This window comes from Agelaius phoeniceus, chromosome 1, assembly GCF_051311805.1.
Source record: "Agelaius phoeniceus isolate bAgePho1 chromosome 1, bAgePho1.hap1, whole genome shotgun sequence".
NCBI lineage: Eukaryota > Metazoa > Chordata > Aves > Passeriformes > Icteridae > Agelaius > Agelaius phoeniceus.
In genome coordinates, this window is record NC_135265.1 from 35,529,412 (window position 1) to 35,543,560 (window position 14,149).

General features: G+C 44.0%; 1 protein-coding gene across 1 annotated transcript; it reads right to left on the reverse strand.

The window, feature by feature from the left end:
- Positions 1-4,776: 4,776 nt before the first annotated feature.
- On the reverse strand, positions 4,777-9,613 carry TRIL (TLR4 interactor with leucine rich repeats). The gene has a single exon (XM_054644649.2). The coding sequence runs from the start codon at positions 9,144-9,146 to the stop codon at positions 6,945-6,947; it is 2,202 nt and encodes a 733-aa protein (XP_054500624.2). The 5' UTR covers positions 9,147-9,613; the 3' UTR covers positions 4,777-6,944.
- Positions 9,614-14,149: the final 4,536 nt, after the last annotated feature.

The window sequence follows — 14,149 nt, forward strand, 5'->3', positions numbered from 1 at the left end:
GAAATTTCGTTCAGGGACAATTAATTAATTGAGTCCTTATGGTAATGTATTTAAATCTCCAACTTAACAACTTACAGCAATGCTTGTGAAAGATTGTCCCTCTTTGGTAATGATCAGCTGAGACAGACATTTCCATGTCAGTTAACACTAAAGTTCATCTCTCCAATTTGATCAGATCTGGGAAGTTATGTATTTATTTTTAAGCCGAATGTCTTAGAGCCTAGTTCTCCAATACAATTAATTCCATCACCACAGACCTATTACTGATGGGTCCCTACATTAAGAGCAGTCCTGTCTTTTCACTCTCATGGAGTGAAAACAGAAGAAAGATTAAGCTGTTGCTGGCAAAAAAAAAAAAAAAAAAGGCAACCTAGAACATCTGCTGTATGTACTGAGCAACACTCCAAACTGTCTCAGAAGTCTAACATATGCTCCCTGTCTTGCAGCATGCATGTTCAAGATTTAGATCGAGACATAGTAACGGCAAATAAACCATGTTATCCTTCAGTTATAAACAACATTTTTTTTTCTGAAACCATTCTTTTCCTGAGAGTGTTCCTCTACAGTGAAATGTTTTTTGACCTTTCATCCAATTGGTATCACTACTGTGTAACCCCCCCCCCTCCCCAACTTCAAATTGTTTTACAGTAATCAGATAGAGGCTGCTACAGTGCTGAACAACTTTAAAATTTTAACTTCAATGTTTAAATATTTAGCAAGACAAAGAAGATAAGTGGTACAATCATAGGTATGTCAATGGTACAATGACAGATGAGAGGCTAAAGATTGTACTAAAATATGGATTTGGACATATCAAAAGAGGTCTTTCTCACTGTCAGGATGAAGTACAGCAGTGTAACAATGAATCACAGATACAATTTCAGTGAACTTTTCTGGATCCAGACAGGATACATGTGTATCTCCATGTAATATAATTTGTGAACAAATGCCGATCTTGGCTCTTGTTGGCAAGGAATTAAATGAGAATACCACGTAACTATTTACAACCTTCCTACCTTCTTCATGTTCCATGGAAAGAATATTCCTTTGTTGACTTAATACTGACATTCAGGTTTATTTCAAAGACAACATCCCTGAACTATTTGTCCCTTAGGAGATAAATCAATCTCTCAATGAGAAAACTTGTCTCGTTATCTTTCTGTTTATGATTCCTATCTATTATATTTATCCAGGCCTTCTTCAGCTATTCAAATTACTTCTAAATATTTACTACAAGTAAACAAACATACACTGAACTAATGACAATGAAACAAATTGCACAAATGAGAAGCTAAGTGAACCAGGAAAATGCTGGCTAAGGATTTTTGCCAAGCACTTCACAAAAAGCTTAACTGCTCTATTTCCTTGAATTCTTGTCTTATAGTCAAGTTTGGTTTTTTCCTAGTCTCACATGGCAAATCAAAATGAACTAGACCAGCCCAGACTGATGTATCAGGTGCTACATTACAGTAAGACATTTGCCATCACTAGAAAGCACAGCTGTGACTCTGCGTGAATGTTTTGTTGGGCATTCATTCTCACAATATTCTAAAAAATAAACCACTCACTTCACAACCTCTGAGCACTTGCTACATTACAAAGTGCTATGCATATGTTGACTGACAGATTGCTTTAATGTTTGTTCAGATTCTCTCTTGGTACAGGTTCCACGTGGGTGGATCTCAGAAGTGCAATAAAGTATTTTGAAATAATGAATATACACAAAATTGAAATATTTGGGGGAAAAAAAGTGATTAGAGATTATGTTTGTCTGGACATTAAAAAAAAACACCTCAGTAAAGTAAAGAACAGGATTACACCTATATCTGAAGTCAAGAAACACCACAATTTATTAGCTAAGAACTGCTTTACTTGGCAATAGCTTCAAATGCACTTTGCAATGAAAAATCAGGTTATATTTTGGTGAGAATAAATATTTTTAACAGTATGCCAACTTTTTTTTTTCACACTCAATAGCTTCTGAGATTTATTTATGTGGGGGTCTTCCCATTTCTGGACAAGAAACAGTTTATTTCTATATCATAGAATTATTACACCTAGATTATCAAACTATAAATAAATGTACCTTTAAAAATCCAACAACAAAGGAGATGTGTGTCACAGCATAAAACTCATAAAGTCTCTTTAAAGTGTCAGATTCCCACTTTGTTAGTAAATATCTCTACTATGTTTAAAACAGTTTTCTTCCAACTATTTATTCATACTGTATTATTCATTCTAATTCTTATGGTCTTGTTTGTAAAAACAAATGAGATATCAATTTATTTAAAAAGACTTATCAAGGAGCATCTCTATAAATAAAGTCATGTACAATGATACTAAGATAAATATTTGTGTTTAAAGACAATTGACTATTTTTCTACAGGAATTTAATTTCTATGGGAATTAAAGTATGCACTTGAGAAAACTCAACTTTTTATGGAGAAAAACACAACATCAGTATTTGGACAGGCTGCCAAAACAATGCTATATTTAGCATGGAGCAAAAAGGATAAATCCAACATCCAGCACACACTGTTTCCTAATACTTATTCCTCATTTCTACTTAGAAAATATCAGATTATAAATTCAACATTTATGGAACAACTTATCTCAAAGGAGTTGCCCTCATGAAAAAATCAAGTACATCCCTATGCATGCATAATTTGTTGGATTTAATTAATCCATTTTAATTTTAAAAATATTTCTTTAAACCAAAGTTTTGCTCATGGATCTTACACAACATATGTACACTCTTGGTGGCCAGAGAAATATGAATTATTGGAAGCAGCCAGGTTTTTGGAAATCAAGTAGTATTTCCCTTGTTCACCAGTGGAGTTTTCTAGAAATATGTACACTGTCATGGAAACAAATGATTTTTGTAGATTCATCCCCTACAACCAGAACGTTAGTTTACTAGTTAAATAAAAAAATAAATAATGTTCTGCAGCAGACCTTTTTTTCCTCTCAAATCCTCATTTTTCAAATCTCTTCCAGGAAGGAGCAGAAGGGAGAAGGTACAAGAGACATGTATACTATACAGTTCCTTCTTCTAAGGGTTCAAATGTTGATGATATTTTAAAATGCACTTGCAGTACATTGTGAAAAGTAAACAGCACGGCAGAAAGAAATCAACATTTTTATAAATTTAACTGTGCTAGCTCAGGCTCTGATAGTCAAGCAGTGCTTTTTGGCAAGGGGCATTCATCCACATGCACACATTCACTGACACCATTGTACCTCTGTTCTCTCCAGATTGGTTCTCTCTAGCCCCATGCTGTAACCTCAATATTTCTAGGATCTTAAAGAGAAGTTCTAAGCATTTTCAATTCTGCTGATCATTAATAATTTCCAGTAAAGTTAGATCACCTACAGAGGATTTCTCTCTAATTGTGAATAGCCTAGATTTTCTTAGACTCTGGCCAAACTGAATGTCAAGACTAACCAAGATTGTCCAGCAGCTTTCCATCCTTCACTGTTCTTTCCTGTCTCTGAACTCCACACCCAGTACTTGTGTGAGTTAAGCAGAATCAACGAAACTGAGCTGGATTAAAAATAGGGGAGAGGGGAGGTGCTAGGAAAGGTTATTTTCCAGAAGGATCAGTTTCACAGTTCACCTTCCAGCTGCACAACCCACCATGCCAGCTGGATGAAGTTAAGTCAGCAACTGATGAGGGGGAGCAGGAGGTGACAGAGTCTGACAAATCAGGCAGTGCTGACACTAGGGAAGCCCTGGTACCTCTTGCAGACCCCCCAGCAGCAGCCCACTTAATTTGATGGGGCAGTATTTTGGTGATTTTCAATCTTTGATATATGCCATGGTCAGCAGGTACAGAACAGTACTCAGTTCACTCTTCCCTGAGTTGCATGGATTCCATGAGAGGACATGGCAGTAAAACTCTATTTCTCCTAGAAAGATAAACATTTTGAGCACAATTTCAGGCCAGAGTCATCCATTTAGAAAGGGCTGTTTTTGCAGTCTTCTTTAGGAAGGAGCTTACTTTAAATAATACCCAAATACATATAAATACTACTGGTAAAAACAGAGTCATGTTGTATTTACATTTTTCAGTCATTCAAGGTCACTGACATTTCTTTCCTCAACCACCTGCTAGCACAGTTCCCTCCCTGCAAAGATGCTGCAAGTACTATCTGCAGACAAAGCCTGTAAGTATTCCTAGAGTTACAGAAATTGTGGCTTTTAAAACACCAACAGCTTCATTCTCTTAACTCTTTTGTTGTTGCTTTGTGCAGATCTATGTATCTACTTCTCCTAGGCTGAAACAAAAAAGCCAGTTCCATTTCATTCTAGCATTTCTCCAGATGTTTGCAAAAACTCAAATAGAAGCAGTGAATTCTTAATTAGAACAACATGCATATGCTCAACAAGACACCCTGATATCATTAGCCTGATAATACCGAAAAACCCTCAAAACTGTAACTTCCAATGAGCATAAACTACTGGTATGATCCCAAGCACTCATTTTTTCTTAATTTTCCTCATAAAGGATCCCAGTTCCCTGATGTAACAGCACCTTATTAGCTTACCTTGAGACAGCAGAACTTTCAGAACTGCCCGTTTTAGTTATTTTCTGTTTGCACTGTCCAAGCATATTAAAAACAAAATAGGAAACATTATGTATGTTCTTTCATATCAAAAGATATTAAAAGAATGATGAGACATTGTCCAGAGCCCTCATGCACATAAAATGAAGGAATTCCAGCCAATCTATGATTGAAGAAGGATGCTTGATGTGATACAAGGTAAGACACAAATTTTCTTTCAGCAAATGGATTTATTGACAATTGACTATAACCATGTACAGCATCTATGCATCTCCCATTGGAAGAATATCCAGTGATAGAGCTAACGTTAGTGTGATACACAGCTTTACTCAATAATCCCACTGCATTTCTAACAACAAACAGTGGTGTATTTTACAATCATAAATGGCCAAAAGCACCCAGGTGTCCAAATGAACAGAAATTTTAAATTCTTAACAAAAAATGAAACCTGATACTGCATTTCCTCAATTTTAATTCCATTCAACATGGTGTCTATTGCAGTGAATTTTAATCTATACACTCATGATTGAGTTTGGCCCCTGATATTCATGAAAACTACAGCCTGTCAAAGTGAAATCACAAAGGATTTCTTGCTACTGACCCAAGAAACAAGACTTTAATTTTTTCCCTCCATAGAAAAGACAAAGATTAAGGCAATGATCCCTACACTCTCTCCCTCAGGATATAAAGTCTTTTCTCTCTATTCAGTCACTGAACTCCAACTGAAGGTACCAGTTACTATGGGTATCTTTTGTAAACACTTGTTCATCTGAAAAAAATGGAAAGAAAAAAGAAAGAGAGAAAACCTCCAAACTGCTCACTTGCAATTATGGTAATAAACAACTTGTAGTCACGAACACCTCGGGTCAGCAATGAATGCACGATATTGTGACAAATGTGTCCATAGTACACTAACACTTCCTTCAAGCCATTCAGTTCCACAAGAGTTCATCTGAGGTTGCACATTAAATTCAAAGGAGCAGAAGTTGTATCAATGGTCTCAGCAATTTACCAAACTCCTTCTAAAACATTTGCATTTAAAGTGCAATCCCGATTTGGACCTCTTTAACCAGCTCATTTGTAGACCACACAGAGAGATTTATTAATGTAAACTAAACCACCATATTTTGTAATAACAGAACCACATTCTCTAAATATTTAGGAAAAAGTCTGAGAAGTAGAGAGCAACTGACCATAAAATGATTAGCATTGGTCTGAAACCAAAAGCAAAATCCTATTTAAAAAAAAATAAACCACAACAACCAACAACAGCTCAAACATTATATACTACTGCATAAGGGTTTAACTCTAGCATTACCCACTCAGCTACACAAAACACATAATCTAGATTAATACACAAAATGTTTTATTCCACAGTGAGGTACATAAAGCTTCTAACTTTAGTAGGCAAAGGCTAGGAGAGAATTGCCTGTTAGGATAAAGATTGTTTCACATTCCTGAAATATTCTCACCTATTATTGTTTCTGAAATAAGGCACCAATGATTATTTATCCATCAATAGTTCACCTCTGCACCCACCTATTTAGAAATGAAGATGGATTATGTGAGGGTCAGTGATCTGCTGACCATCATGGACCCAGACAACTACAGCACACGTTAATGTGTACAAGTACCAAGCAGTATTTATTCAAAAACAATTTAAAAATAGCTCATTTGTAAACATTCTACAAAAAACTGTTAGTTTTTTCTTAGTGGTGTCAGCAAAATATTCCTGTAGAACTAACCAGCTGCATTATTGTTTCTCGTTTACAGAAAAGTATAAAAGCACACTTGTGCACATTAAATTGCCTCACATTCGGTTTGAGTTGAAACGGCACAGCCTTCAAACCATTGAGCACAAACCCTTACATTTCCAGCCCTCCAGACAATCCCTGGTTGCAAACAGTTCAATGAAAAGATGACCCTCGATCCAAATTTTTGATTAGGAAGGGCTGGTGCCTTGGAAAAGACCTGTTCAAAGCTCCTCACACAGGGCCAGGCCGCTCACTGGAACTTGTTCCCAACCTGCAGTCGGAGGAAACCACCTGTAAAATAGCACACTTAAATTAACAGCTCGGAGTTTCCTTAGGGGAGGCACTGGCTGCTCCTGGCAGCAGCTCCTGCCGTTTGCTCCTCATGGCAAGGCACGGTTACCGCCTGTCAGGGCTTTTCCTTGGGTTAGCGGTGATTCCTGACAAAACGGTGAGGTGCCGCCAGAAGTAACCCGGTCCCACAGGCAGCCTCAGCCCCGGCCCGCAGCAAGGGCGGCTGAACGCAGCCCCGGAGCCGCACCATCCCCTCGGAGGCCGCGACCCCTGGGCCCGCACCATCCCCGGGCAGAGCGGCGCCCGCCTTCCCCGCCGCGGGTCCCGGCGGGCTCAGTCGGCGAAGCGCTGCAGCAGGTGCTCATCGCCGTGCCGGCCGCCGCCGCTGTCCAGGAAGCGCTCGCAGGGGAACTCGATGAGGTCGGCCTCGCTGAGGGCGCAGGCGGCGGCGCCGCGGGGCGGCCGGTGGGACTGGAAGCCCGAGAAGTCGGCGGACACTCCGGTGCCCATGGAGCGGAGCGGGCGGCGTGTGGAGTACAGCTGCCGCACGTGGACCGGGGCCGCCTTCCGACGCCGACGGCCCAGCACCTTCTTGCGGAGCAGGCGGGCGGCCCAGGCGGCCAGAGCGGCCAGCAGCAGCAGCGCGTTCACCGCCAACAGCACCAGCGTGAGCAGCTGCTGGTCGGGGCCGCGGGGCCCGCCCGCCGCCGCCGCCGCGGTGCCGCCCTCGGGCAGGGTGACCAGCCCGGCGCAGTGGTCCCGCGGCGCCACCGGGCACACGCGGCCGCCCAGGACACCCTCGACGCACACGAGGTAGGGCGTGTCCGGGCGGAGCTCCCGCAGCGTGGCCGCCGGCTCCCCGCGCTCCGGCAGGTACACGAAGCGCTGGAACTTGACGGCGGCGCCGAAGCGGTCAAAGAGGAGGCGGAATCGCGCCGGCCCCAGCAGACGGGGGCTGCGGTGAGGCCGCACGGCCCAGCGCACCGTCACCCAGCTGGAGCCCACCGCCTCCACCGACAGGTTGTGCAGGAACAGCTTGTTGAAGTCGCACGGGTCGGACACCAGCGGCGGGACCCCGGCGGCAGCGGCCCGTCGGGGCCACGCCGCTGCGCTGGGCAGCGGTGCCGGCGTGGCGCTGGCGGCTATGGGCACCCCCATCGTCAGGCGGGCGGTGGAGGCGGCCGGCGGTGGCCCTGGGGGCAGCCCCGCTGCACTGTTGTTGCCGCCAAGTCCCTCGGGGGATGGCGGGGAGGGAGAGGCACCATCGGGGCAGGGGCCGCCGTCCTGCGGCAGCGACAGCTGGGCATCCTGCAGGTAGTCGAGGTACTTGCCGGCCAGGGCGGGTGGCAGGTGGCACTGCACGAAGACGGTGAGCAGGCGGCCCTGGGAGTGCCAGGCCGCCAGCCAGCGCTTGAGGCCGCGAAGGCGGCAGTCGCAGCTCCAGGCATTCCCCTCCAGCTCCAGGCGGTAGAGGGCCAGGCTGGAGGCAAAGAGCTCCCCGGGGAGCGTGGCCAGTGCGTTGTCCCGCAGGCTGAGCTCCCGCAAGCGGCCGAGGCGGCCGAAGGCGGCCGGGTGCAGGGCGGTCAGTGCATTGCGGCTCAGATCCAGTGCCTCCAGGCTGTCCAGCGGCTCCAGTAGGGTGGCAGGTAGGTGGCTCAGCAGGTTCCCCTCCAGGCGCAGCTCCTTCAGCGAGCCCAGCCCCCTGAAAGCATCCGGGGCCAGGTGAGACAGTCGGTTGCCGCTGAGTGAGAGCTTTGCCAGGCCAGGCAGGTGCTGGAAGAGCCCCCCTGTCAGCTGCCGCAGGCTGTTGCTGGCCAGCAGCAGGGTGTGAAGGGAGCGCAGCGGCCCAAAGATGTCTGGGTGGCGAAGGGAGCTCTGCTGGTTCCCTGAGAGGTCGAGGAAGCGCAACTTGGTCAGGCCAGTGAAGGCACCGCGACTCAGCCAGCGGATGCGGTTGGACTCCAGGTGCAGATAGAGTAAGTTTGGCAGCCCTGAGAAAGTGGAATCGCCCAGCGAGCCCAGCTCGTTGCCGTCCAGCCGCAGCTTGACAAGGCTGTCGAGGCCAGAGAAGGAGGCAGCGCTGAGACGGCCGATCTCATTGGCGTTCACGTAGAGGATGCGCAGCTTGGCCAGGGTGCTGAGCGTGCCAGGGGCCAGCGCTGGCAGCAGGTTGTTGCCCAAGTAAAGCTCCTCCAGCCGCTCCAGGCGCTCAAAGGCCTTGGGGTGCAGCGAGCGGATCCGGTTGTACTGCAGATCCAGGCGCTGGAGCCCTGCCAGGCGGTGGAAGTCGAAGGCGGAGATGTTGGCGATGAAGTTGCCCCCGAGGCTGTAGGTGAGGATATCCTGCGGCTCGGCAGTCTTGGGCACGGAGCGCAGGCCCCGGTTGGTGCAGAGGAGGTGCTGGTGCTGCTGGCAGTCGCATGGCTCGGGGCAGATGGGCTCGGCCGCGGGCAGCAGCAGGAGGAGGATGAGGGGCACGGAGCCCCAGAGCACCCGCGGCAGCAGCATCAGGCGGACCCGGCGCGGCGCCCCCATCCCGGGACGAGCCGTGGGCTGCTTCCCCCGCCGGCTTTGTGTCTCTCCGGCATCCCCTCCGCCTCCTCCGCGGCTGCTAATGGGCCCCTCCTCTGCTCCGCGCCGGGCTGAGCAACGCACCGGGCAGGCAGGCGCGACGGCGGCGGCTGCAGGTCGCGGTGCCCGGCACCATGGGCTCGGCCGAGGCGGCCGGGAGCGCTGCCGGGGCCGCCGCCCGGGCTCTGCCGCCCCTCGCGGCCCTCGGGCTGCGGGGCGGCGGTGGCGGAGCCGGCGCTGCCGCGGGGGGCGGGCGCGCTGCGGAGCGGAGCGGGGCGGCTGCTCGGCCGGCGCTCCCGGGGGCGGAGGGGACGGGCGGGGAGGGACGGCAGGGGGGCGGCGGGCGGAGCGGGAGAAAGACGAGCTCCGAAAGTTGTCGAGAAAACTCAGCGGAAATTCGTACTTCCCACACTGTGCCCTGGGGGACCGGAGGATCGGATGGAGCGGGGGAGAGGGAGGACGGCGCGGCGGGGGGCGGGGGGAGGAAGCCCGCGGCCGGTCCTGGCTCGGCTCAGCCCCGGCAGCGAGCAGGGGCGCAGAGTGGGAAAGTAGGAATTGGAACCGGCTGTGGCTGCCTCCCAGCCACATGGGTTGCAGATAGAGCTGCTCATCGGGGAGGGGGAAGGGAACAGAAGTAAACTAGACGTCGTCTGCCCACCCCATCTCTATTTTTTTTTTCCCTTGTATTTAGAAACCTGCCAAAAGCAATAGTTACGGTTTACCACGGATTGAGGACTTTTCTTTGTGTTGAGCAAACGGCAATCAGAGGACTAAGCCTCCTGTAGTACATAAAGGAATGAATTTTCATTCTTTCTCTGCACCGTCCTGCCCACTAGGTTCCCGAAAACGCTGCCAGTGAGGATGCAATTGAACAGGGCTCCAGCTCCATGAGGGGCTCGTCAGAATGATCCAGATGTTCTTCAGAAATTCCCTTTTTAAAGATTCTTCTTGCCCAACAAGACACAAATTCAGAGCAAAAGGAAGGTGTTGGAAAGCATACTGAAAACGAAACATAATGGGTACCCATCCTTTCAATGACTTGCCTTTCCTTTTGGCATTTTTTGTTTTCTAAGGCATCGCCAATCAAATAAATAAGTGCCTAAGGTCAGAAGGAAATCCCTAAATACTTAGGTATATAAGATATCCAGGGATGATGAGGGAAATAAGGTAATGAGCAGACTACTGTGTTGCAAATTTAGTAAATATGTTGGAAACTGATTGCACATGAAGTTGTATGCAACTGCACACACATAGAATACATTTCTGGACTAAAGCTATGCAAAAACCCCTCCTCTTTCCCTTACCAAAAGGCTTTAGATAGCTTTTGTGGGAACTTCGTTTTAATGGCCATGTCAACATGAGCAGGTAGCATGAGTGGTACTTTGTGGTCAGGCCCTGTTGTCTGCTTTCACATTACTTTGATCTAACTCTGATTTGGTCCTGAAGAAACCTTGCCATCATACAGGCCTATTCTTAGCTTACTTTGTTTTAAATTTGTGTCCTAAATTTTTGATGTTTTCTGAATGTGGACTCAAGAGGCTTGTTTAATTCTTGAATGAGTTAGAAAGTTTCTGTTTAAATTATTTGTAACTGCTGTATTTTGAACATGCTTGATTAGTAAGATGTTTTTTCTGGAAATTCGTCTGAATAAGTTTCACAAGAAGAACTTTTTGCTAGCCTTTTTATTTTCCAGGTTACTTGGAAAGCAGCATTTATTCAGGATTTGAATGACCATGGGTTAAGAATTCAGACATTTTATCTCAGTCTCTTCCTTATTGACTATTTTTTCACTTTTCAGCTTTTTCATTTCATTACATCACATTATGTCTAATATTCAGGGGGAAAAAAGTATAAAAATATTGACTATTTTTTCACTTTTCAACTTTTTCATTTCATTACATCACATTATGTCTAATATTCAGGGGGAAAAAAGTAGATATACACTTTTCTCCTGCAAAGATTCCATATTTGTTACCTCGTTTCTGAAGCCCCCATTGTTCAGGGAAAGGCATCCTGGCTCTGAAAGTTTTCTTTAATTCTGAGCAAAAACTGACTGATGACACATTTGCTTTAAATAGTAGAATTTTGGAAAACCATTAAACCATTCTGTATAATGGTATGCTTATTTTCCATTCCTTTGGGTTATTCTTTTGAAACATGGTTAAGCTTATAAGGGCAATTTATTAACTGCCCTTCCTGTAGGAGCACCATAGATCTTTTTCTAGTCATATGTCATTGCACATACTAAACATTTAAGTGAGATTTTGTCTTATGTATTGCTTTTGATTTATGCCTGCTGAAACTTATGATTATTTTCACTGTGTTTGGGAAATTAAAGGTGGCAGGAATTAAAAAAAAATGAACTAGTGATTCTTTGGAAGACAATTCATCACACACTTGTTCTCACACTGAAAATACTTTGTACCAGAAACAAAATAAACAATTGCAATGGATTTTTTTCTGTTTTTTAAAATTAATTCAAGTAGGAAGTTTAATATTCAAAATACATTAGAAACACAGTTGTTGAGATGAAAGATGCCACGTTTGTTTTCTTATTTTGGAAGAGGAACTTTCCCATTGCTGTCGTTCTTGTTTCCTTATCCAAGCAGACAATAAAATTTTAATGCATGATTGAGAAGTAGTAATCTTTTTCTACCCCAACCTACAAAAGCATAAATCCACCTATAAAAAATTGGATAGAGGGTGAATTAGAAGTAACCTATTCTTAAAAGCTTTAAATGCTAAAGCTTAGATCATACCTTCATGGTTAAGATTTGAAGTCTGAGGACTTTGAAGGGCCAAGAAAAATTAGTGAGATCAGAAATACCCTCTTTCCACTGAGACATATCTGTTCCTATGATAATTATGAGAAAACTGACCTTAAATAAGGTATTGTTTCCTAGCTAAATGGTAACCATATGTTTGTTATACCTAATACCTCTGGTTTTCTTTTTTTTTTTGTTTGGTTTTTTTTCAAGAGATATTTTTAGGCACTGGTGACAGGACTGGTGATTGAAAGTGGACACATTTGTAGGCAGAATGCAAAATGGAGTGAAATCAGCAGCATGCTCAATGTAGCCTATCCTAGCATAGTCTGACTGTGGCAATGCCCACATGAGAAAATTCCAGTAAAGAAAATTAATATTTCTTGACTCCAGAATAAGACAACTGCTGCTGAACTGGTCAATTTAAGGGCTGGTATCTGATAGATTTATGTAGTTGCCAGGAATGGTAACTAATTATCTGTAGCTAAATCTTGAAAGAGGAATATTTTGTCTAGTCTATACAATTTTTCTGCTCACTGCACATCACAAATGTTTTCATCTGGATTTGTAAAAAATGTTTCTAGAAGTGTCAGCTTTGAACTTTCTCACCAAACTAACTGGCTTCATAGAAACTTTATTCAACCTTAGTGTCAGAATTTCTCTTTAAATGAATAAAGTTTCTGTAAGTTGATAAAGCAGCATGTTTAGTTGGTTACAATATAAGAACTTAATTTGAAGTTATTTGACTTACACTGTCATAGGAAGTTGTTGTATACAACATTACTCCATGGGTCATGGCAAGTTCCCCTGAAGTAAGAACAAAGAAAAATGAAGATACCACACCATTCCCATTCTCTAGCTGATGAAATGTCACTCTATGAATCTATACTTTTACATTTATTTTTGCTTTTAAAAGAGATAAAAATCTTGAGCAGCATTGTGAAGTATTAACAAAACTGGTTCATACACCATCTTTTTAGTGGCTCCTACAGCCAATGGATTAAAGCACCTTTTAATTGGTCACCAGCTTTTTGATATTGCATATGTCAGTGGAAAATATATATATATATATGTGATGTAAATACTATAGTGTATGAAAAATAGCAGAATTCTAGTGCCAAAAGCACTATTTTTTTTCTTCAGAATTCCACGGAGTTCACCTATACTGTGTAATTTAGGTTGGTTGTGCTTACTGTGAATAATTAAAATTTTAAATAAACCCTTTCCTGATACCATGGTTTGTGTGTAATGAAATGTCACTAGCTGCATCCAGTTCTTCAGGAATAAGGCATGGCTCTCAGGCCAGCAGCTAATATTTCAGGCCAGTTCAGCTCCACAGGATGAAATCTACCAGATGGTTAATAGATATCTGCTCCTATCACTTATAGAAGTCTGTGGCCTACAAAACTCTGCCTACAAATATCTTCAATTTTTTCAGAATAAACATCTGAGTAAAGTGGTTTTGGTTTTTTGATATATGATACCAGTCTAGACATGCATGTACCATTGTGTGTGTGCTTTGTCAAGCAATGAAACCCCACTGGATTTTGTATAGTGTAGGATTTGCCTCTTTGACTTCCTCTGGGCAGGCGGTTCCAGGACTTTGTGTTGAATACAGCAATTGCTTCCTTTGTGCATATCAGTTTACCTGCCAAATAATTTCAAATCTGGTTTTTTGGAGTTTCCCGGCCTGAACTGTGTGAAACCAGTTGTTGCTATATGCACAGGTACACTGTATTCATGTTCTCCCTGCAAGTGAAAATCAGCTAGCTCAATCTATACACTTAAATGCAAATCAAGCAGTGGATGATGTTGCTGTAGTTTTAGTATTTCATAACAATAAATGGAGAGTTAGGTGTCTGTGTACTTCCTGTGCAGTGATGTCTGCCAGTATGTATCACTTACAGAGGTGAGATTCACTGAATCATACTTGCAAAAGTCTATTGAGCTGACATATTTGGCTTTATCCAACACTTCTTTCCTGAGGGAAAAGACTCCTTAATGGAAGTACATACTTTTTGTATGGTTCAGCATCTGTGATGGTAAGAAAGGAGAGATCCCTACTTGTGTAGTGATAAGAGTGGTGTAATTTATGTAAAACAAATGCATATGTAGCTTATGCAGGGCCAATCAGCTGTTGCAGTGTCTGCAATTCTTTCACATAGTTATCTATCTGTTTTTATATCCAATCTTTGCAGTATT